Below are 18751 nucleotides of genomic sequence, written 5' to 3'. Positions count from 1 at the left end.
TTGGTCACTGCAGGAGGAGCGGTGAGGGATGCCAGGGTCTGGCAGGCGAGGAGATCAGGGTGCCAGGCACCCAGCTGAGGGTCCCATGGGACTGGGCAATGCTAGTTCATCAGGGGGGCAAAACTGAGGCAAAATCCTTGTGAACCTCGAATCCAGGTGGGATTTTTTGCCCAAGTCTTTTACCAGCCCTTCGTGGGGAGCATGCTTCAGGCTCCCCCATCCCCAGGGCAGGGGGACACAGCCTGGCAGCCCTGGCTCTGCTCGCTGGACCTCAGGGGCAGGGCTGTTTTCTCCGTGGACCTCCCCGACGAGGCCTCGAGCCTCCGCAGGCAGCGGCCTCCTGCATCCCGCACCCAGCCCCGAAAATCCCGGGAGACGTAGAAGTAGATGAAGGGATCAAAGCAGTTGTTGCAGGCGCTGAGCACCAGGGCCAGGCTGTAGGAGATGTAGGTGCCGTTGTTGCAGCCCGTGGGCTCCGGCAGGTAGTGGATGAAGAGCATCACGTTGCTGGGCGTGAAGCAGAGCAGGAACACCAGCAGGACCAGGGCCAGCACACGCACCACCTGTGCGGGGCTCCCTCCCTTGGCCAGCAGCCGCGCCACCATGCAGCTGTAGGAGATGATCATGAGCACGAAGGGCAGGCCAAAGCCCAGCCCCGCCAGGAACAGGAAATAGTAGCCAAAGAACCTTTGGGTGTCCTTTTCTAGCACATCGTGGCACGTCGTGATGTTCAGCCTGGAGATGTTGTGTGTGTGGGAGCGCAAAAGCAGGGGGCTCGTGCCCAGCCCCACCAGCAGCCAGATGCCCACACAGATGCCCACTTTGCCTCTCGTCCAACTGGAGCCCTTCCACAGGAACGGGTGTGCCACGGAGATGTAGCGCTCCAGGCCGATGCAGGTGAGGAAGAAGATGGAGCTGTACATGTTCCCGTAGAAGAAGGCCACCATGGCACGACACAGGTAGTCCCCAAAGGGCCAGTGGTTGCCCAGGAGGTGGTAGGAGATCTTGAAGGGCAGCAGGAGGACAAAGAGCAGGTCGGCCCCGGCCAGGTTGAGCAGGAAGATGGTGCTGGAGCATCTCCTGAAGTTGGTGGCCAGGACCCAGCAGGCCAGAGCATTGGCTGGCAGCCCCACCAGCAGGACCACGGAGTAGAGGGCAGGCAGGAGGCGGGTGCTGAGGGTGCTGTTGAGGAAATCTTCCTCGGAGGCCTGGGAGCACACGTTCTTCTCCTGGGGAGTGAGGGGGAGCAGGGCTCGCCCTTTCTTAGGCACTGTGGGGACACAGGGGGGCACAAGGCATCGGGCTCAGCCCAGGGCAGGAGCTGTCACCCCTCCCTGCAGAGCCACCGCTAAACACAGGAGGTGGCATCTCCCTGTGCCACGGCAGGGGAGCCCCCAGCACCCTGCTGCCCTCACCCTGCAGAGCTGTGCCCCACTCTGTGCCAGCCCGGCTGGGTGCCCTGCTCTGAGCCTGACAGGCTCTGCTCCCACAGCCCTGGTGCTGCCAATGTCCCTTGTCCTGCCCAGCTCGGCACAACTGGATCAGGAGGGCAGCACGGGGCTGGGAGAGTCCCAGCCGTGTCCCCAGCCCCGCTCCCCGCCACAGCCAGAGACATCACTTCATCTTCCTGTGGTCAGGGGTTTTCACTGTGTGCAAAGAACTAAACTGAAGAACAGGAAGCCTTCAGGACACCCAGAAACAACCCAGGATCAAATCCCTTTTCTGGCTTTCTCGAAAAAAAAAAAAAAAAAAAAAAAAAAGCCCAGACATTCTCTGCATGTCATTCCCAGCTGCAGAATTTCTGTCCTGATGGTCCCCAGCACACCCTTCCCCGGGGGCTTTGGTTGCATCAGACACATCTCCCACAGCCTCTGCCCCCTCTCCACATCCAGGGGATGGAAAATTCAGGTTACGAGAGCAGTCATCTGAATTTTGCTGCCAAAAGGGGAAATGCTGGCTGAGTTCCAGGTCTTCACTCAGATTCTCAGTGTGGACACTGAGGGAGGGCAGCAGAGCAGGGCCCCAGACTCTCCCCATGTCACCTCGCCGTCACCTCCGAGTGTCACGGGATGTGATATTGGGGTGTCCCAGGGAGGTGTCCCTGCCCTACCCCACCACCCCCAGATCCATGAGGCACTTACCCGAGGAGGGTTGGGCGGCAGAGCCAAGGCAGGCGCAGCTGATCAGGAGGGTGACACAGGCAGCGGCAGAAGCAGGTGACAGCAGCCGCCAGGACATCTCTGCGGAGTGGCCACTGTCCCTGCCAGGTCTGCATGAATGGCACGGGGCTGGTGACACGGCAGGGCTGTCACCCGTCCCCTTCCCTGCTGACACCCGCTTTGTCTCCACCACGTCACACCAGCATCCTGCCCACAGCCCTGCGGCGTGGCAGCCAGACTGAGGCGTGGGGTGACCGTCACTTGTCACCACCCCAGCACCCGGGGCAGGCCACCGGGGCAGGGAAATTTCCAGCTGCCGTCACACGACCGTGGGGAGGAGGAAGCGGCAAGAGGCAGCCGGGAGAACCACGGCACGAGGATGGAGCTGTTTGTGCCTGCGTGTGGGACAGGAGGGTGGCAGCGCGTTCCCAGCCGGTGACATGTGGCCCTGCAGCACTCCAGGGCACTGGGCATCCTGCCTGCCCAGCCCTGAGGGAGCAGACATCTCCAGGACCCACCGCTGGGCTCAGGTGACATGCTGGTGTCACAGCTGGGTGTCGATGGGGCCACCCTGCATTGTCCCCTTCTTGTCACCAAAGTGGGCGGCTGGGTGACCTCCAGTCCATTTTTCCAGCTAAGAAGGGGAATACCAGAGCCAGTGACACAGCCTTGTGCATCGTCACACACCAGGGGACCTGGACATGTGCAGCCAACCCCAGAAATGTCATGGGACCAGAAAGATGGGGACGAATGGGACAGTGGGGAGCCATGAGCTGTGCGGGAAGCACAGACAGAAATCCAGACAAAAGAGAAGTGAGCGATGAGGGGGTGGGACAGGGCTGGGAGGGGGACGGGGGGAGTCAGGGACTGGCTGAGAGCCCCTCATGATTCCAGGTGGCCCCCACAGAATGCCACTGCTCAGCTCTGTGCCCCTGTCCCCACAGCGGGGTCCTGCCAAGCCAGGGGCTCTGTGTCCTCCATGTGATGTGGGACCCCACACGTCCCTGCGCTGGGGCTGTCCCCTCAGTGTCCCACGTGTCCCCACATGCCAGGGCCAGTGCCCCAGCCCCCCATGTGTCCCATCCTGGGACCAGTGTGTCCCCCTGCCCAAGGACAGTACTCCCCCTCACCTCATGTCCCTGTGATGCTGTGCCCACACATCCCCATCTCTCATATCCCTGTGTCCCCATGTATGTCCTGTCCTCCTGTCTCCCATGTCCCCATGTCTGCATGTCCCTGTCTCACATATCCCTGTGTCCCATGTTCCTGTCTTCTCATGTCCCCATGTCCCTGCCTCTCATATCCCTGTGTTCCCACGTCCTTGTCTCTCCACCTACGTGTCCCCATCTCCCTATGTCACATATCCCTGTCACACGTCCCTGTCTTCCTACATCCTCATGTCCCCATGTCCTTCCCGCTCATATCCCTGTGTCCCCCTGTCCCCTGTCCCCTGTCCCTGTCCCTGTCCCTGTCCCTATCCCTGTCCCCTGTCCCTGTCCCCAGTCCCTGTCCCCGTGACCCCTGTCCCTGTCCCTGTCCCTGTCCCCAGTCCCTGTCCCTGTCCCTGTCCCTGTCCCTGTCCCCTTTCCTTGTCCCTGTCCCTGTCCCTGTCCCTATCCCTGTCCCCTGTCCCCTGTCCCTGTCCCTGTCCCCTGTCCCTGTCCCTGTCCCTGTCCCTGTCCCTGTCCCTTATCCCTGTCCCCTGTCCCTGTCCTCTATCCCTGTCCCTGTCCCTGTCCCTGTCCCTGTCCCTGTCCCTTATCCCTGTCCCCTATCCCTGTCCCTGTCCCTGTCCCCTGTCCCCTGTCCCCCTGTCCCCTATCCCTGTCCCTGTCCCCTGTCCCCTGTCCCCTGTCCCCTATCCCTGTCCCCTGTCCCCTGTCCCCTTTCCTTGTCCCTGTCCCTGTCCCCTGTCCCCTCTCCCTGTCCCCTGTCTCTGTCTCTGTCCCTGTCCCTATCCCTGTCCCTGTCCCCTATCCCTATCCCTGTCCCTTGTCCCCTGTCCCTGTCCCCTGTCCCTATCCCTATCCCTGTCCCTGTCCCTGTCCCTGTCCCTGTCCCCTGTCCCCTCTCCCTGTCCCCTGTCCCCTGTCCCCTGTCCCTGTCCCTGTCCCTGTCCCTGTCCCTGATCCCTGTCCCTGTCCCTGTCCCTGTCCCCTGTCCCTCTCCCTGTCCCTGTCCCTGATCCCTGTCCCTTATCCCTGTCCCCTGTCCCCTGTCCCTGTCCCTCTCCCTGTCCCTGTCCCTGTCCCTATCCCTGTCCCTATCCCTGTCCCTGTCCCTGTCCCTGTCCCTATCCCTGTCCCTATCCCTGTCCCTATCCCTATCCCTGTCCCTGTCCCTATCCCTGTCCCTATCCCTGTCCCTGTCCCTGTCCCTATCCCTATCCCTGTCCCTATCCCTGTCCCTATCCCTATCCCTGTCCCTGTCCCTATCCCTGTCCCTATCCCTGTCCCTGTCCCTGTCCCTATCCCTGTCCCTATCCCTGTCCCTGTCCCTGTCCCTGTCCCTATCCCTGTCCCTATCCCTGTCCCTATCCCTATCCCTGTCCCTGTCCCTATCCCTGTCCCTATCCCTGTCCCTGTCCCTATCCCTGTCCCTATCCCTGTCCCTATCCCTGTCCCTATCCCTGTCCCTATCCCTATCCCTGTCCCTGTCCCTATCCCTGTCCCTATCCCTGTCCCTGTCCCTGTCCCCTGTCCCTATCCCTGTCCCTGTCCCTGTCCCTGTCCCTGTCCCCTGTCCCTATCCCTATCCCTATCCCTATCCCTGTCCCTGTCCCTGTCCCCTGTCCCTATCCCTGTCCCTATCCCTGTCCCTGTCCCTGTCCCTGTCCCTATCCCTATCCCTATCCCTATCCCTGTCCCTGTCCCTGTCCCTATCCCTATCCCTATCCCTGTCCCTGTCCCTATCCCTGTCCCTATCCCTGTCCCTATCCCTATCCCTATCCCTGTCCCTGTCCCTGTCCCTATCCCTATCCCTATCCCTGTCCCTGTCCCTGTCCCTGTCCCTATCCCTGTCCCTATCCCTGTCCCTGTCCCTATCCCTGTCCCTGTCCCTATCCCTGTCCCTATCCCTGTCCCTATCCCTGTCCCTGTCCCTGTCCCTGTCCCTGTCCCTATCCCTGTCCCTGTCCCTATCCCTGTCCCTATCCCTGTCCCTATCCCTGTCCCTGTCCCTGTCCCTATCCCTATCCCTATCCCTGTCCCTGTCCCTGTCCCTATCCCTATCCCTATCCCTATCCCTGTCCCTGTCCCTGTCCCCTGTCCCTGTCCCCTGTCCCTATCCCTATCCCTATCCCTATCCCTGTCCCTGTCCCTGTCCCCTGTCCCTATCCCTGTCCCTGTCCCTGTCCCTATCCCTGTCCCTATCCCTATCCCTATCCCTGTCCCTGTCCCTGTCCCTATCCCTGTCCCTGTCCCTGTCCCTGTCCCTGTCCCCTGTCCCTATCCCTATCCCTATCCCTATCCCTGTCCCTGTCCCTGTCCCCTGTCCCTATCCCTGTCCCTATCCCTGTCCCTATCCCTATCCCTGTCCCTATCCCTATCCCTGTCCCTATCCCTGTCCCTATCCCTGTCCCTATCCCTGTCCCTGTCCCTGTCCCCTGTCCCTATCCCTGTCCCTATCCCTGTCCCTGTCCCTGTCCCTGTCCCTGTCCCTGTCCCTGTCCCTGTCCCTGTCCCCTGTCCCTATCCCTGTCCCTATCCCTATCCCTGTCCCTATCCCTGTCCCTATCCCTGTCCCTATCCCTGTCCCTGTCCCTGTCCCTGTCCCTATCCCTGTCCCTATCCCTGTCCCTGTCCCTGTCCCTGTCCCTGTCCCTGTCCCTGTCCCTGTCCCTGTCCCTGTCCCTGTCCCTGTCCCTGTCCCTGTCCCTTATCCCTGTCCCTGGCCCTGGCCCTGCCCACCCGTGCAGCACCGGCCACCAGGCGGCGCTGCAGCCCCCGGGGGGCGGGGCTTGCTGGGCGCGATGGGCGGGGCTCCCCGGCAGCGCGGGTAAAGGGGCGGGGCCGAGGGCGGGGCCGCTCAGGGCGCGTCTGGGGGCGTGTCCGTCGGTGAGCGGTGGGCGGGGCCTGACGGGGCAGGCTCGTCTCGGGGCGTGTCCGTGTCGGTGCGGCGGGGCCGGTGGGCGGGGCCGGTGGGCGGGGCGCGGCCCGCCCGGCAGTTCCGGGCTCGCACACGCGGGTCGGGCCGGCGGCGACCGGGGCCCGGCACCGGCACCGCCACCGCCACCGCCACCGCCACCGCCACCGCGCAGCCATGCAGCCGCCGCCGCGCAAGGTGAGCGCCGCGCCGGGCCGTGCCGGGCCGGGCCACGGGGCGGGTCACCGGGGCCGGGTCCTCCCTCGCTGCCGTGACCGAGACTCGCCCCCGGCGGAGCCTCCCGGGGCTGGGGAAGCGGGGCCGCGTTCGGGTGGCGCTCGGGAGTGGGGGCCGGTGGGCACCGGTGCCGGGCAGGGCGGAGAGCGCATCCCGCGCCCCGTGCCCGCCGCGGCGCTGAGCGGGGCATTCCCGCAGGTGAAGCTCACCCAGGAGCTGCGGGTCCATCTCCTGGAGCAGCTGTCGGGCCTGCAGAGCAAACAGCAGCGGGACGCCGAGCTGCTGGAGGACATCAGGTGGGGCCCGCACGGGTGACCCCGGGCCGAGCGCAGAGCGGGCGGCTCATCCCGTGTGTGTGTGTGTGTGTGTGTCTGTCTGTCTGACTGTCTGACTGTCTGACACCAGGCACTCATCCCAGCAGTGTGTGTGTCCCCAGGCTGAGATGAAACAGCTCATTCCACTCGTGTGTGTGTGTGTGTGTGTGTGTGTGTGTGTGTGTGTGTGTGTGTGTGTTTGTGTCCCCAAGCTGAGACCCGGCACGGCTGTGCCAGGGACCCGGCACGGCTCACCTTGAGCCTGTCACCTCGAGGTCATGGGCTCCATCACCCTCTGGGGTGGCCTGATGGGGACAGTTCAGTAAGGGGGTGATGGCAGGGGGTGGTGGCAGCAGGGGATGGGAGGGCTGGCCCATGCCTGTCCCTCTCTGTGTCCCCTCTCCCCCCAGGTCCTACAGCAAGCAGAGGGCCACCATTGACAGGGAGTACGGGCAGGTAAGGAGGTGCCGCGGGACTCGGGGTCAATGTTCTTGGGGGGCCCAGGCCCATCCTGCCGGCCTGGGGCAGGAGCTGGGCACGGCCCCACGCGGGCAATGAGCAGCCTCGGAAGTCACCCGAGCGTGGCTGCTCCGTGCTGGCCCGGAGGGTCCAGCAGATGGCTCATCCTGCCGGAGGACCCTGCCCACGTTCAGCACCCGCTGGGGGCTCTGCTGAGCACGGCATGGCGCAAACCTCGGGTGTTGTGGGAGCCTGGAGGGAAAACCTCGTGGGGGGAGGAAACCGCTGGGCTCTGCTGTCTGCTGGGTCATCGCAGGGCGCTGCTCTGAAATGTCACTTTGGTTTTGATGTGAGATGTCCCTGCAGCGGCGTCCCTTGGGGACACACTGCAGCGGAATTGCGTCCCCCCTTCCTGCAGCTGGTCACTGTGTCACTCCCCTCCCTCACACCCCCAGGCTGGGGGTGACCATCCATCCCCCCAGCGTTGGGGTCTTGCTGTGCTTGGCTTTGCTGGGGCTCCTTTACTCTGTCTCTGTAGCCAGTGTCCCTCACTGATGTCCCCTTGCAAGTGCTCTGTCCCAAAAGCCACAGCGGGGGGGTCCTTTCATTGTGGCAGCTGTCCCCCAAAAGGTTTAGGGGAGCACAATGTCCTGCTGACACCAAGCCACGGGGATATGTCTGTGCTCTGGGGGGCACATGTGTGTCCCCAGGTCCATGGGGTGGGCAGCTGGGTGGGGGAGCCCAGTTTTGGGCCCAGAGGGGGGTGCTGGGGTGCTCGGCGGGGTGGGGCAGTGCCGGTGATGCCGGGTCTGTCTGCAGGCACTGCAGAGGCTGGCCAGCCAGTTCGTGAAGAGAGACTGGCAGCGGGGCCGTGGCGAGGCTGGCGACTCCAGGTGGGCTGGGGACAGGGACAGGGCTGGGGACCAGCACTGGGGCTTGCTGTACTTGCCCATGGCCCTCCCAACTTGGAGATGCTTATTGCCTACTGGGATTTGAGTGTCACTGAGATGCAGCTGTGGGTGGGCTGTCCCCAGTGCCAGGGCCCCGCTGGGTCTGGGGGTGCTGATGGTCCCCGAAAGGTGTCACGGGGCAGGGAGTGCCCAGCCCTGTGTTAAGCCTGTGCCCGCAGGAGCGTGGCCGCTGTCTGGAAAGGCGTCATCGAGGGGACAGCGCACACCGGGCAGCTCCGTGTCACCGCCTCCGAGAGCTACCGCGCCCTGGCCGCCGAGGCCGCCCGCAGCGCCCGCCTCTCCAAGGAGAGGACGCTCAAGAAGGTACCGGGGCAAGGCCATGTCCCTGTGCCCGGGCCGGGGGGACAGCTGTCCCCCCCAGCTGACGCTCCCCGCAGGGCATCGAGCGGCTGCAGAAGGCGCAGGTGGAGCTGCTGGAGACGGTGAAGGAGCTGGACAAGGCGAAGAAGCAGTTCGGCCACCTGCGGCGCAGCAGCGAGGTGGCCAGGGACAAGGCGGCCGACGTGGAGGCGCGGTGAGCGGGGGACACGGGGCCGGGGGGCCGCTGTGGCTGCGGGGGGGTCTCACACCCCCTCCCATCTTCCCCAGCCTCCGCAAGAGCGACCGGCGGATATTTCACACCAAGGCCAGCCTGCAAAAGCTCAGTGCCAAGGTTGGTGGCGCGGGGGGTGGCAGCGAGCCCACGTGGGGATGCAGGGGGACACCATCGCCAAGCCACACTGCACCATCGCCAAGCCACACTGCCCACGTCCCCACAGTTCTCAGCGCGACTGGCCGAGCACTCGAGGCAGCTGGCGGGCGTGCAGAACGAGTACAGCTTCGCCCTGGTGTCTGCCTCTGCCCACCTGGAGCATTACCAGCGTGTGGAGCTGCCCGCAGCCATGCAGGTACGAGATGCCCGGACCCCCCGTGCCTCTTCCCCAGGGTCCCTCAAAGAGTATCTCCCCACTGGCACAGGGTCAGGGCTGGCTGTCCTGGGGGCTCAGGGACGCTCCAGGGTGGGGATGTGGCAGTGCTGGGGGGTTTCCATCTGCTTTCCCCCAGGCTCTGGACGGGGACCTCTACGAGCGGCTCCGGGAGCACTTGTCGGCCGCCAGCCGGACGGAGGTGGAGACCTGCCGGGCCACCCGGGACTGGTTCCAGGGCGTTGTGGAGGCATCCGCGCGGGTAACGGCACTGTGCCCCGAGCTGGGTGGGACACGGGGGCACAGGTGAGCCCCCGGCCCACGCCACTCCCCTGCTGCAGGTGTGCCGGGAGCAGGACCTGCTCCTCTTCCTGCAGGACCACCCCGCCTTCTCCCTGGCGCCCGAGCAGCGCTTCCAGCTCACCGGGCTGGAGGAGGTAAGTGGAGAGGGTCATTACAGCAAGGTGGGGTCGGCACAGCCAGCCCTTTGTCACCGCCGTGTCCTTGCCCAGGTGTGCCTGCTGCCACCGGCAGACGATGGGGCCAGCCTGGAGAAGGAGGCGCGGCGCTGGGCCACGCGGGTGGCCCGAGAGCACAAGAGCAGGGCGCACAGCGAGGAGGTGGGTGTTGTCCTGCCCCACGGGGTACTAGGGGGCTCAGGAGGGGCTTTTGCAGCCCCTTCCCAGCTGTCCCCCCCTCTGAGCTGTGGGTACCCAGGTGCTGCAGCGGCTGGAGGCCAGGCGGCAGCAGGGGCTGGAGGCGGAAGCGGCGGCCGTGGAGCGGCAGATGGAGGAAGTGAGGGAAAACATCCGCAAGGCAGAGGTGGGACCCCCAGCCAGGGAGCTTGGGGTGACATCGGGGTCTGTCACCCCCCAGGGTGCAGGGGTGGTGGCTGGGATGCTGCTCTTGGGGTGTGGTGCTGGGCATCCCTGGGGATGGGGGCAGTGGGGTTGGGACACCAGCAGAGGTGCCCTGGGGACTGTGACAATGCGTGGTGTCCCCAGGTGAGCCGAGTGAAGGCCGAGGCACGGCTGGCACTGCTGCGGGCAGCAGGGCTGGACGTGGACACCTGGCTGTCTGGGGCCATGGTGGGGACAGGAGAGGAGACCCCCACAGGGCTGGACCCAGCCGAGTTCGATGACTACGAGGACAGCGATGAGCCAGATGAGGACGATGAGCCTGGGCCTGCTGCCCGCACCTACCCCTACACCTGCCGGGTGATCTTTGGCTACCAGGTATGGCCCTGCCTGCCTGGCCCTCGCCCTGCCTGCCAAGGGATGGCACTTCAGCCCTTCTGCCACTTTGTCCCCATCTCCTGCAGGGCTGCCAGGCAGATGAGCTGTCCATCAGCCAGGGCGAGGAGCTGGAGATCATCGAGGAGGGGGATGCAGAGGAGTGGGTGAAGGTGGGAGGAGACTGAGCTCCCCTCCATACTGGGGCACAACTTTTGGAGGTCCCCAGGCTGGCCCCACGCTGGAGCCTGGGATGTTCACGTGCTTTCTGCCTCCTCAGGCTCGGAACAAGGCTGGGCAGGTTGGCTACGTCCCCGAAAAGTACCTGCTGTCCCTGGGCTGTGACTCAGGTGCTGGGCTGGGCCCCCCAGGCCCCTCTGCCTTGCACCGCCAGCTCTCCAGCATCATGGCTGCAGAACTGGTGCTGGAGCCTGGAGGTGCGTGCTGGGCATCACCCCCACCCCAGAGAGGGGATGGGATCCAGAGGGTGCTGAGCCCCCTCCCCGCCCTCCCCACAGCCTGGCTGGTGCGAGCCCTGTATGACTACGAGGGGCAGAGCCCCGAGGAGCTGAGTTTCCCTGAGGGAGCCATCATCCGGGTGCTGCCCCGCGCCGCCGGTGAGGTGGACGATGGCTTCTGGACCGGCGACTTCGATGGCCGCGTCGGCGTCTTCCCCTCCCTGGTGGTGGAGGAGCTCACCGGGGCCCGGGAGGCAGCCGGCCAGGTTGGTGGCAGGAGGGTGGTTCTGTCACCCTGGCACTTCCGTGAGTGCCGAGGTGAAGACCCCCTTCCCACCACGCCCATCCCTCTTGGCTGTGTCTTCCCAGGAGCTGCCATCACCATCCCCTCCGCCCTTCTCCCCTCCTGGCCTTGCACCCGGGGCCAGCCTGGTCCCCAGCCCTGCTCCTGAGGCAGCGCTGGCAGGTGAGTGCTGGGGAAACTGGGAAGGGGCTGGGGGAGCCTGGAAAGGCAGGCTGAGCTGCTGGGCTCTCCCAGGTTGCCGGCAGGATGGCACGGGCAGCGGGCACAGTTCTCCAGACCTGGCAGCCACGCGCCTGCGGCCGGTAAGTCCCTTCACAGGGATGCTGTGACCCCAAAACCTGCCCCAGCCCTTCTGTAATGGAGCCACCCTCGTGTTTTGGGGGGTCTGAAGGGGGGTGAGTGGCCTCAGCATGTTGGCACCACTTCTCTCCCTCTCCCTTTCCCCCTCCTCTCCCTCTCTGCAGCTCCGTGCGCCGCCCCCGCCGCCCGGCAGAGCCCCCGAGCCCGACCCCGAGCTTCACTTCAGCTGACCCTCTGGGTGCCCCCAGCCCCCCTCCCCAAAAAGCTTTACCCGAGCAAACCACCACAGGCTGCTGGCCCAGCAGCAGGGGCTGCTGCTGCCCCGTGCCCCGAGCTGGTCTCTCCAGGGGCTGCATCCTGCCCAGTGCTGCTTGCAGAGTGCTCCTGCATCCCAGTACAGCACCCAGAACCCCTTTCTTGGGGTGCCCAGTGCCACAGCCAGGCCCCATCTCACCCCTTCCTGCCTGGCACCGCCCGTGCAGTCCCAGCCCTGGTTCCTGGGGGACTCATCTCTGGCCCTGCCAGCCCCCACAGCAGCTCCCCACCGGCAGGAGTGGGCGTGCGGGGCTGTTCCCAATGAATCAATAAATCAATAAACCCCGCTGGCCCTGGCAAGGGGTTCAGCAGCTTTAATGGTTGTAGCTCATCTATGTACAGGGCGTTACACACCGAAGCTGGCCTGGCCCGGGGCCATCCCGCCCCCGGGGCCGGGCTGCGGCCCCTCCGGTGCCAGGGTGGGGCTGGGAGCTCCTCTCTCCGCCAGCATCTCCCAGGGCCCTGCCGGTGCAGGGTGTGTGCCTGTGCCCGCTCTGCGTGGCAGGGGTGCCCGGGGGGGCTGTGCTCTGTGGTGATCGTGCCCGGTGCCTGGGGGTGCTCCCCACCGCCCCGGGGGGGGCCCGAGCCGCTGCCTCCATCCCTGCCCCTCGCCGCGGCCCCCTCTGGTCCTTCCCCCGAGCTGGGGCCGCGGGGGCAGCGGGCTCTGGGTGCTGTCCTGCCCCTGCCAGGCCCGAGGGTCCCTCGGGGGGTCTCCGGGGAGGGTGCGGTGGGTGGGACTCGGGTACCTATTGCCAATGGGATGAAGGCTGGCGCCGAGCGCGGTTGTCGGTGCCGCCGGCGCGTCGCTCCGGCCATGCCAAGCGCGTAGCTGCCCACCCGGGGCCGGGCACGGCTGCCCCGCGGCTGCCCCTCGGCAGAGCCCCAGCCCCGCGGGGCCGGGGGCTGCGCGCCTCCGGTGCACGCTCCAGCCGGGAGCGGAGAGGAGCTGCGGGGAGAGGGGCAGAGGGGGTTGTGCCCACAGCCGTGGCTCCTCCCCGCCACCCCAAATGGGACTGCCCGGGGTCGCTGCCTGCGGCTGGGCACGTCCCGACCCCTGGAGAAAGGGTTCACCCTCTCTCCATCTCCAGCAGCAAGCTGAGACCCGCTAGGGCAGGGGCACTGGCAGTGCCCTCCCACCCGCCCCAGACACTGTCCCAGGGGCAGGGGACCAGGGGACGGGCACTCACGTCACACTCGGTCCTGCTCCGCGGCGCTGGGCCCCTGTGGGATGGAGGAGGGGGGTCAGCGCTCCCATGGGGCTGGGCTGGGGGCAGTGACCCGAGGGGCAGAACCCCACCGAGTCTCCAGGAGCAACTACAGCCCAGGCACCATCTCTGCCTTTCCCCACTGCTGCAGGACATGATGAGCAGCCAACAACCCTCGTGCTGCCTCTGACTGCCACTGAGGGGATGGTACAAGTGGCACCAGGGCTTGGGGACAAACATGCCAGGGAGGTCCTGTCCCCGTTCTCCTGGACCCCATGTCCTGGAGCAGCCCAGCACCACAGGCAGCATCCAGGGCAAGAGCCTGGCACTGTGGAGAGGACAGACATCACCATGTGCCTGGGCTTGCCCTGCACCTAACTGCTCCCCCAGGGATCAGAGGGGTTCCCCAGGCTCAGTGGGCCACAGGAGGACCTGTCACCACCTCCCCAGCTCTCTGGGGAAGGACTGCAGCCCATCAGCTCTATCCTGCCATGCACTGCCCTTCTCCATGAAACAGCTCCAACCTTCCAGCCTGGTCACCAGAAAGCAGAGGGAAACGGTGGGATCCTGCTTTGCCCTTATCCAGCATCCAGCCAGGCACCTCTCCCAGGCCTCTCCCGTGCTGACCCAGTCCTGCCCCATCCCACCCCCTGCCAAGGGCTGCTGGCAAGTGCACAACCAGCCCCAGAGGATCTCCATGGCTTTGAAGCATGCCAGGAATTTTACCCAGGCATTTGGCTTCCTTTTTCTTCCAAGGGCTTTGCCACGCGTGCCCTGGTGCTGGTTTTGTGAGGCAAGCCAAGGCCCAGCTCTCGGAGCTGCTGACACTACACAGGGGGTGTTTCCCAGCCCCCCTCCATGAAAATCACCTTTTCCCAGCTGCAGAACCATGTGTGAGCCTGTGAGTGAAATTCTGGGTGTCTGAACACCACCACCAGCCTCATTTGCTCACTGCTAACAAGAGAGAGGCAATTCCAGGGAGAAGATCCCCTGGAGCTTTCTAACCCCTCTAGCAAGGCAGTTGGGTGGGATATTGGGAGGTACTGGGAGTACTGGGGTACAGGGTACTGGGAGCTCCAGGCAGCGTGGGCTTTCCTCCTCTCTGAGCACAGCTCCTCAGGAGCAGGGGAGAACAGCCAAGCGATGACCACTTGGCTTTGCCATTTCCTGGCCTTCAAGGTGAGAAAGGCTCCTGGAGAAATCTGCCCCTGCCTGTTCCTTACTGGCCACACTGGACCCCACTGAGGCTACGGTTTTGGGGACACCACGTGCAGCAGTGGAGCTCTCCCAGGTCAAATCCCAGTGGATGTCCCCAAAGGAAAAGGAATCCTTGCCAAGGGGAACGGGCAGCAGGTCTGCAGCTCTTCCCACTGCCCCAAAGCAGGGTGGGACCTGTCACAGTCACTCCACTGCCTCCGACACTGGAAAATGGGTGGGAAAAAGCAATCCCCCTCCAGCCCAGGGGACCACACGGGGACCAGGCAGAGGAGGAACATACCTGCTGCTTCCCGTCCTCCCCTCCGGACTGTCTCCTGCTGCTCTCGTCTCTCCCCAGCTCATCGGCCTGCTCCTGCAGACTCAGGCTCCCGTGAATATCCGACACCTCATCTGCCGACGCCAGTCCGATCTCCTCCAGGCAGATGCCGGCTCCTTCCCGTGCCAGCTCTCCTGGGATGTTGGGACTCGACGCTCCCATCACGGGCAGGCTCATCAGCCTGCGCTGGCGGCTCGAGCTCCCGGGAGCGGAGCCAGCATCCTGCAGGGACCCCACCGGGCCGGACCCTGCCGTGCCGGACCCGGCTGTGCCGAGCCCCGCCGTGCCGAGCCCCGCCGTGCCGGACCCGGCCGTGCCGAGCCCTGCCGTGCCGGACCCGGCCGTGCCGGACCCCGCGCCCGCCCGCCGGCCGTCACGGGAGCCGGAGCTGGCCGGTGTGTTCGCGGCCGGGCTGGCGGACAGGCTTTGCTCCGCGCTTCTGGCGCTCTGGGTGCCCGTGTGGACGGCTCCGTTGTGCAGGCCGCCCGTGGGGACAGTCCCGTTGAGCGCCCGCTCCCGCGGCAGCGCCTCGCTGCTGCGCTCCAGCTCCTCCGTGCTCGGCGGCCGGCTGCCCGCGGGCACGGCCCCGTCCTGCTGCTCCGCCACGGGCGGCTTCTTCCCGATGTGCGTGACACGGAACCTGCAGCGGGGACAGGACAGAGCCGTCTTTTCCGTGCTGTCCCACCGCTGGATTCCCAGCTTGTCTGTACCTCCAGCCCCGGGTCTCCTCTCTTTGCCGGGATCTCCAGCCTTTATGACCCGTTCACGCCTACACAAGCCATGTCCCCAGACTGGTTTTCCCATTAATTTTGAGCAAAACAGAAAGAGAAGGATGGGAAGCACAATCCAGGTCTTGGCTGGGGCAGAGCTTGTCCTCCCAGCAGCAAGATGGATCACAGCTCTTGGAAATGCTCCGAGACAACCTGGATGACAGCGTGCCCTCAGTGAGGGCAGGGACAGGGGTTTGGCACTGATTTGGATACAGGGATCAAAGGCTGGAGGAGCTGTTTGGCTAAAATCTGCCAGAGCACATTTTGCACCATGCCCTGGAGGGGCGGATGGTACCTGAGTGTTCACCAAGGTTGCACCATGAGCAGGTAACAGCTCAGAGTGGGCAGGAGAAAAGCTGCAGAAATGGGTCCAACACCCTCAAAAGGTGGGTTAATAATCAGAGGTGATGCAATATTGCACGTGGGGAGAAGAGAGGGGTTAGAGACTCGTGGCTTGAGTTGGAAGGAGGCTCTAAAAAATCATCCACTCCCACCCCCTGCCATGGGTAGGGACAACTTCCCCTCAGCCTGGTTGCTCCAAGCCCCATCCAGCCTGGCCTTGGACACTTCCAGAGATCCAGGGGCAGCCACAGCTTCTCTGGGCACCCTGTGCCAGGGCATCACCAGCAATTTCTTCCCCATATCCCTTCTAACCCTGCCCACTGGCAGCAGGGGCCATTCCTCCTTGTCCTGTCACTCTACGCCCTTGTCCCAAGTTCCTCTCCAGCTCTCTTGGAACCCCTCTAGGCACTGGAAAGGGCTCTAAAGTCTCCTTGGAGCTTTCTCTTCTCCCAGTTCCCTCAGCCTGGGAGGGGCAAGGTGTCAGCAAAGCCTGAAAGTCTGAATTGTGATTGTGCTGATTGTGACTCCTCCTCACCAGCACTGCTGCTGGTGACAGCAGACAGGAAATCTCCACAGTGAGCTGGTGTGCACCAGCCAGAGCACTCCAGTGCCAGCACCGAGACCTGGTGCAGCCCATGGCTCACCCACAGCCTTGGGTGAGCATCGCACATGGAAAAGCCAACAGACCTGGCTGAGGTTCAGCTGCAAGCCAGTGTCAGGGCAAAGCACAACTTCAGAAAGTTCCAGTACTGCTGGTGTGGAAAGAACAGCAAGACACAAGGGTCAAGCACATGGCAGCACTGCTGTTCCAAAGGAAAAAACAGAGAGGTCCAAAAGATAAGAACAGATGCCAGGAGAGTTGGCAGAAATGAAGGAGACCACTTCCAGCCTGGAGCCCAGCCTGTGGACAGCACCAACCCCTCAGCAGGGCCAGAATTGGGAGGGTGGAGAAGAGAAATGCTCCAGCTCCAGAGAAGGTTCCCAGGCCAAGCAGCAGAAAATGTGACCTTTCAGGTCTGTCCAGATATTTGGAGATAAGACACCAGCGCTGCGATTTGGGGAGACCAAAGAATGTTCCCTGAAGAGGGACAGGAAGGAGACACAAGTGACAGGATCACTTCTTGGTAATGCCATTGAGCAATGTCAGCCTGGAGGAGTCAGGAGTGGATTCAGGGAGCAGCAAGGGTTTGGACTGGAGAGGGCACAAGAGGTAACGGAGCCAACCTCTGGCTGGTGAGGGAAAGCAGAGGAGCCCTGGCTGGCTGCCTCATCAGCATCCCTGGGATTCGGTGGGATGTGACACACTCTGGCTGATGGGGCTGAGGACAGAGGGTCAGACACAGATGTTTTATGGACAAGCTCTGCCACTGACTACAACTGGTTGAGGGAAAGCGCTGAGCTAAATGGTAAATCATCCTGTACCATACATAACCCTGAGTGCCACAGAGGTTTAGAACAATTTAGGTGCAAAAAGCCCTCAGGAGGTCTCCAGGCCAGACCCCTGCTCATACCTGGGCCCCCTCCTACCCTCAAGCACTTTGCCCAGAGCCCTGTCCAGCCAGGTTTTGGAAATCTTCAGGGATGGAGATTCCTCCACTCTTCAGGGCCGTCGAGGGCTGCACCTCATGCGCCTGCATCCTCATGGCAGAACAGTTGTTCCTTGCGTCTTTTCTGGATTTCTCTTATTGTAACTCATGGCCATTGCCTCTTGCCCTTCCCAGTGCAGATCTCTGAGGAGAGTCTTGTCCCATCTTCATTTAAATTCCACCCACCCTTTGGGAAGTGTTAGAGGACAATTAGATCATCCCTTTCTAATGCTCCAGGCCAAAAAAGCCTCTTCAGGTGCCCCATACTCCAGCCCTGGATGATCTTGGTGGACCTCTGCAGCTCCCATCCTTTCCACTCCTCAGGGACGAGCCTGTTCCTACCAAGACCAGGGCTCATTCCATGTAGGAGCGGGCTGGACTCTCGACCACTGCATCCAAGGCAAGAACAATACCAAAAATAAAGGAGAACAAGACTTGAGGGTGTCTTTAACTCTAGGGGTGGGTTCAAGAAGCCCTGTTTTGTAGGGTCAGTGCTGGGTCAGAGTACTTCAAGATATTTGTCATAAATAAGACACAGAAAGGGCAATCCTGGAAAAGTCATCCAGGACCTGGAAGAGAAAAGGGGCCAGAATGGAAATAAGAAGCAGAATTTGGAGGTGGGATTGTACCTCTTGGGCACATAGGCCCCTTAGCAGCTGGACCTTGTACCAAAGAGATTCAGGATTGAAAGTAAAGCCTTGGAGAAACGGGATGAGCGCCCTGTGGAGAAGGCTGGTGTGGGGTGGGATACTAACAGGGTTAAAGAGGAAAAACAGGAATTGAGGGAAGGTGGCTTTGGGAAAGGAGAGCATCTCCTGCAGCACTCTGAGTGCTGAGAGGAGGCTGGGAAGAGCACGGCCAGAGGACACGGAGGAGGGGATGGAGCTGGGCACCAGCCAGGGAGTGAATTAGCAGTGAGTAGGAGCTGTGCAGAGCCCCGGCCTGCCGGGCACCACCAAGGACAGCCACGGGCACGGAGGGAGCCGGGAGCTGGCAGTGCCCACAAGATGTGATCCGAGCTGCAGTTGGGTCTGGGTAGGTCCAGCAGGTCTCCCTGCTTCTCCAGCTGCCCAGAAAGCCCCAGCTCACCTTCCTGCTGAGGCTCCTACCCTGGTGGTGGAAAAATCCACATGATAGGACACAGGGAATGGCTCCCAGTGCCAGAGGGCAGGGCTGGATGGGATATTGGGAATTAGGAATTATTCCCTGGCAGGGTGGGCAGGCCCTGGCACAGGGTGCCCAGAGCAGCTGTGGCTGCCCCTGGATCCCTGGCAGTGCCCAAGGCCAGGCTGGACAGGGCTTGGAGCAGCCTGGGACAGTGGGAGGTGTCCCTGCCATGGCCGGGGGTGGAATGAGATGAACTTTGAGGTCCCTTCAAACCCAAACCACTCCACAATTCCATGCCCCCTTTGGCTCAGCATTCCCATGAAGGGACTGTCTCTCTGGACCACAACATGAAGTTTCATCAAGGCTCAGGCCCTGAATGAAAACCTTGTGCACAATCTGAGCATGGCAGAGCTCTGTATCTCACCACGGTGGCCATCCAGGGACCAGCAGCTGCTTGTCACCCTGCCCCA

The 18751-nt window shown here is 63.5% G+C and overlaps 3 protein-coding genes and 1 long non-coding RNA gene across 8 annotated transcripts in view; 1 reads left to right on the top strand and 3 right to left on the bottom strand.

The window, feature by feature from the left end:
• Window positions 1–18751, bottom strand: part of LOC135280088 (uncharacterized) — a 302017-nt gene that overhangs the window by 234728 nt on the left and 48538 nt on the right. The gene's annotated exons all lie outside the window — the stretch shown is intronic.
• LOC135280107 (proteinase-activated receptor 3-like) lies at window positions 60–2300 on the bottom strand. The gene is made up of 2 exons (XM_064387857.1): window positions 2142–2300; window positions 60–1270 (listed from the first exon to the last, which is right to left on the bottom strand). Exons 1-2 carry the CDS (start codon window positions 2236–2238, stop codon window positions 207–209), a joined length of 1161 nt encoding a protein of 386 aa, XP_064243927.1. The 5' UTR covers window positions 2239–2300; the 3' UTR covers window positions 60–206.
• FCHSD1 (FCH and double SH3 domains 1) lies at window positions 6375–12034 on the top strand. 2 transcript variants are annotated; one of them, XM_064387412.1, is made up of 19 exons: window positions 6376–6440; window positions 6678–6775; window positions 7204–7249; window positions 8072–8145; window positions 8382–8526; window positions 8601–8737; window positions 8812–8875; window positions 8982–9110; window positions 9268–9390; window positions 9470–9565; window positions 9641–9748; window positions 9846–9950; window positions 10133–10363; window positions 10450–10533; window positions 10641–10797; window positions 10879–11084; window positions 11188–11284; window positions 11357–11424; window positions 11587–12034. In XM_064387412.1, exons 1-19 carry the CDS (start codon window positions 6420–6422, stop codon window positions 11650–11652), a joined length of 2055 nt encoding a protein of 684 aa, XP_064243482.1. In that variant the 5' UTR covers window positions 6376–6419; the 3' UTR covers window positions 11653–12034. The 2 variants fall into 2 exon arrangements, with proteins under 2 accessions (XP_064243481.1, XP_064243482.1); XM_064387411.1 differs by having other exon boundaries at window positions 6375–6440; window positions 9470–9748.
• The window catches only part of RELL2 (RELT like 2), a 17111-nt gene continuing 10389 nt past the window's right edge, over window positions 12030–18751 (bottom strand). For all 4 annotated transcript variants that reach the window (XM_064387417.1, XM_064387413.1, XM_064387414.1 and 1 more), the window contains exons 6-8: window positions 14441–15116; window positions 12925–12958; window positions 12030–12683 (exon numbers count right to left, since the gene is read on the bottom strand). In XM_064387417.1, coding sequence (XP_064243487.1) covers window positions 12926–12958; window positions 14441–15116 — 709 coding nt within the window. In that variant the 3' untranslated portion in view covers window positions 12030–12683; window position 12925. The remainder of the gene's footprint in view (window positions 12684–12924; window positions 12959–14440; window positions 15117–18751) is intronic.

The sequence above is a fragment of the Passer domesticus genome, chromosome 13, assembly GCF_036417665.1.
Source record: "Passer domesticus isolate bPasDom1 chromosome 13, bPasDom1.hap1, whole genome shotgun sequence".
Classification (NCBI taxonomy): Eukaryota; Metazoa; Chordata; class Aves; order Passeriformes; family Passeridae; genus Passer; species Passer domesticus.
The sequence above is the reverse complement of the archived record's forward strand: the minus strand, read 5'-3'. Positions and strand labels throughout refer to the sequence as shown.

Excerpts from the sequence above, each read along its gene's own strand:
- LOC135280107 (XM_064387857.1), bottom strand. The coding sequence starts at position 2,238 with ATGTCCTGGCGGCTGCTGTCACCTGCTTCTGCCGCTGCCTGTGTCACC. Across the intron at positions 1,271-2,141 it reads TGCCGCCCAACCCTCCTCGG|TGCCTAAGAAAGGGCGAGCC; the intron begins GTAAGTGCCTCA and ends GTGTCCCCACAG.
- FCHSD1 (XM_064387411.1), top strand. The coding sequence starts at position 6,420 with ATGCAGCCGCCGCCGCGCAAG. Across the intron at positions 7,250-8,071 it reads TTGACAGGGAGTACGGGCAG|GCACTGCAGAGGCTGGCCAG; the intron begins GTAAGGAGGTGC and ends GTCTGTCTGCAG. Across the intron at positions 9,749-9,845 it reads GCAGGGCGCACAGCGAGGAG|GTGCTGCAGCGGCTGGAGGC; the intron begins GTGGGTGTTGTC and ends GTGGGTACCCAG.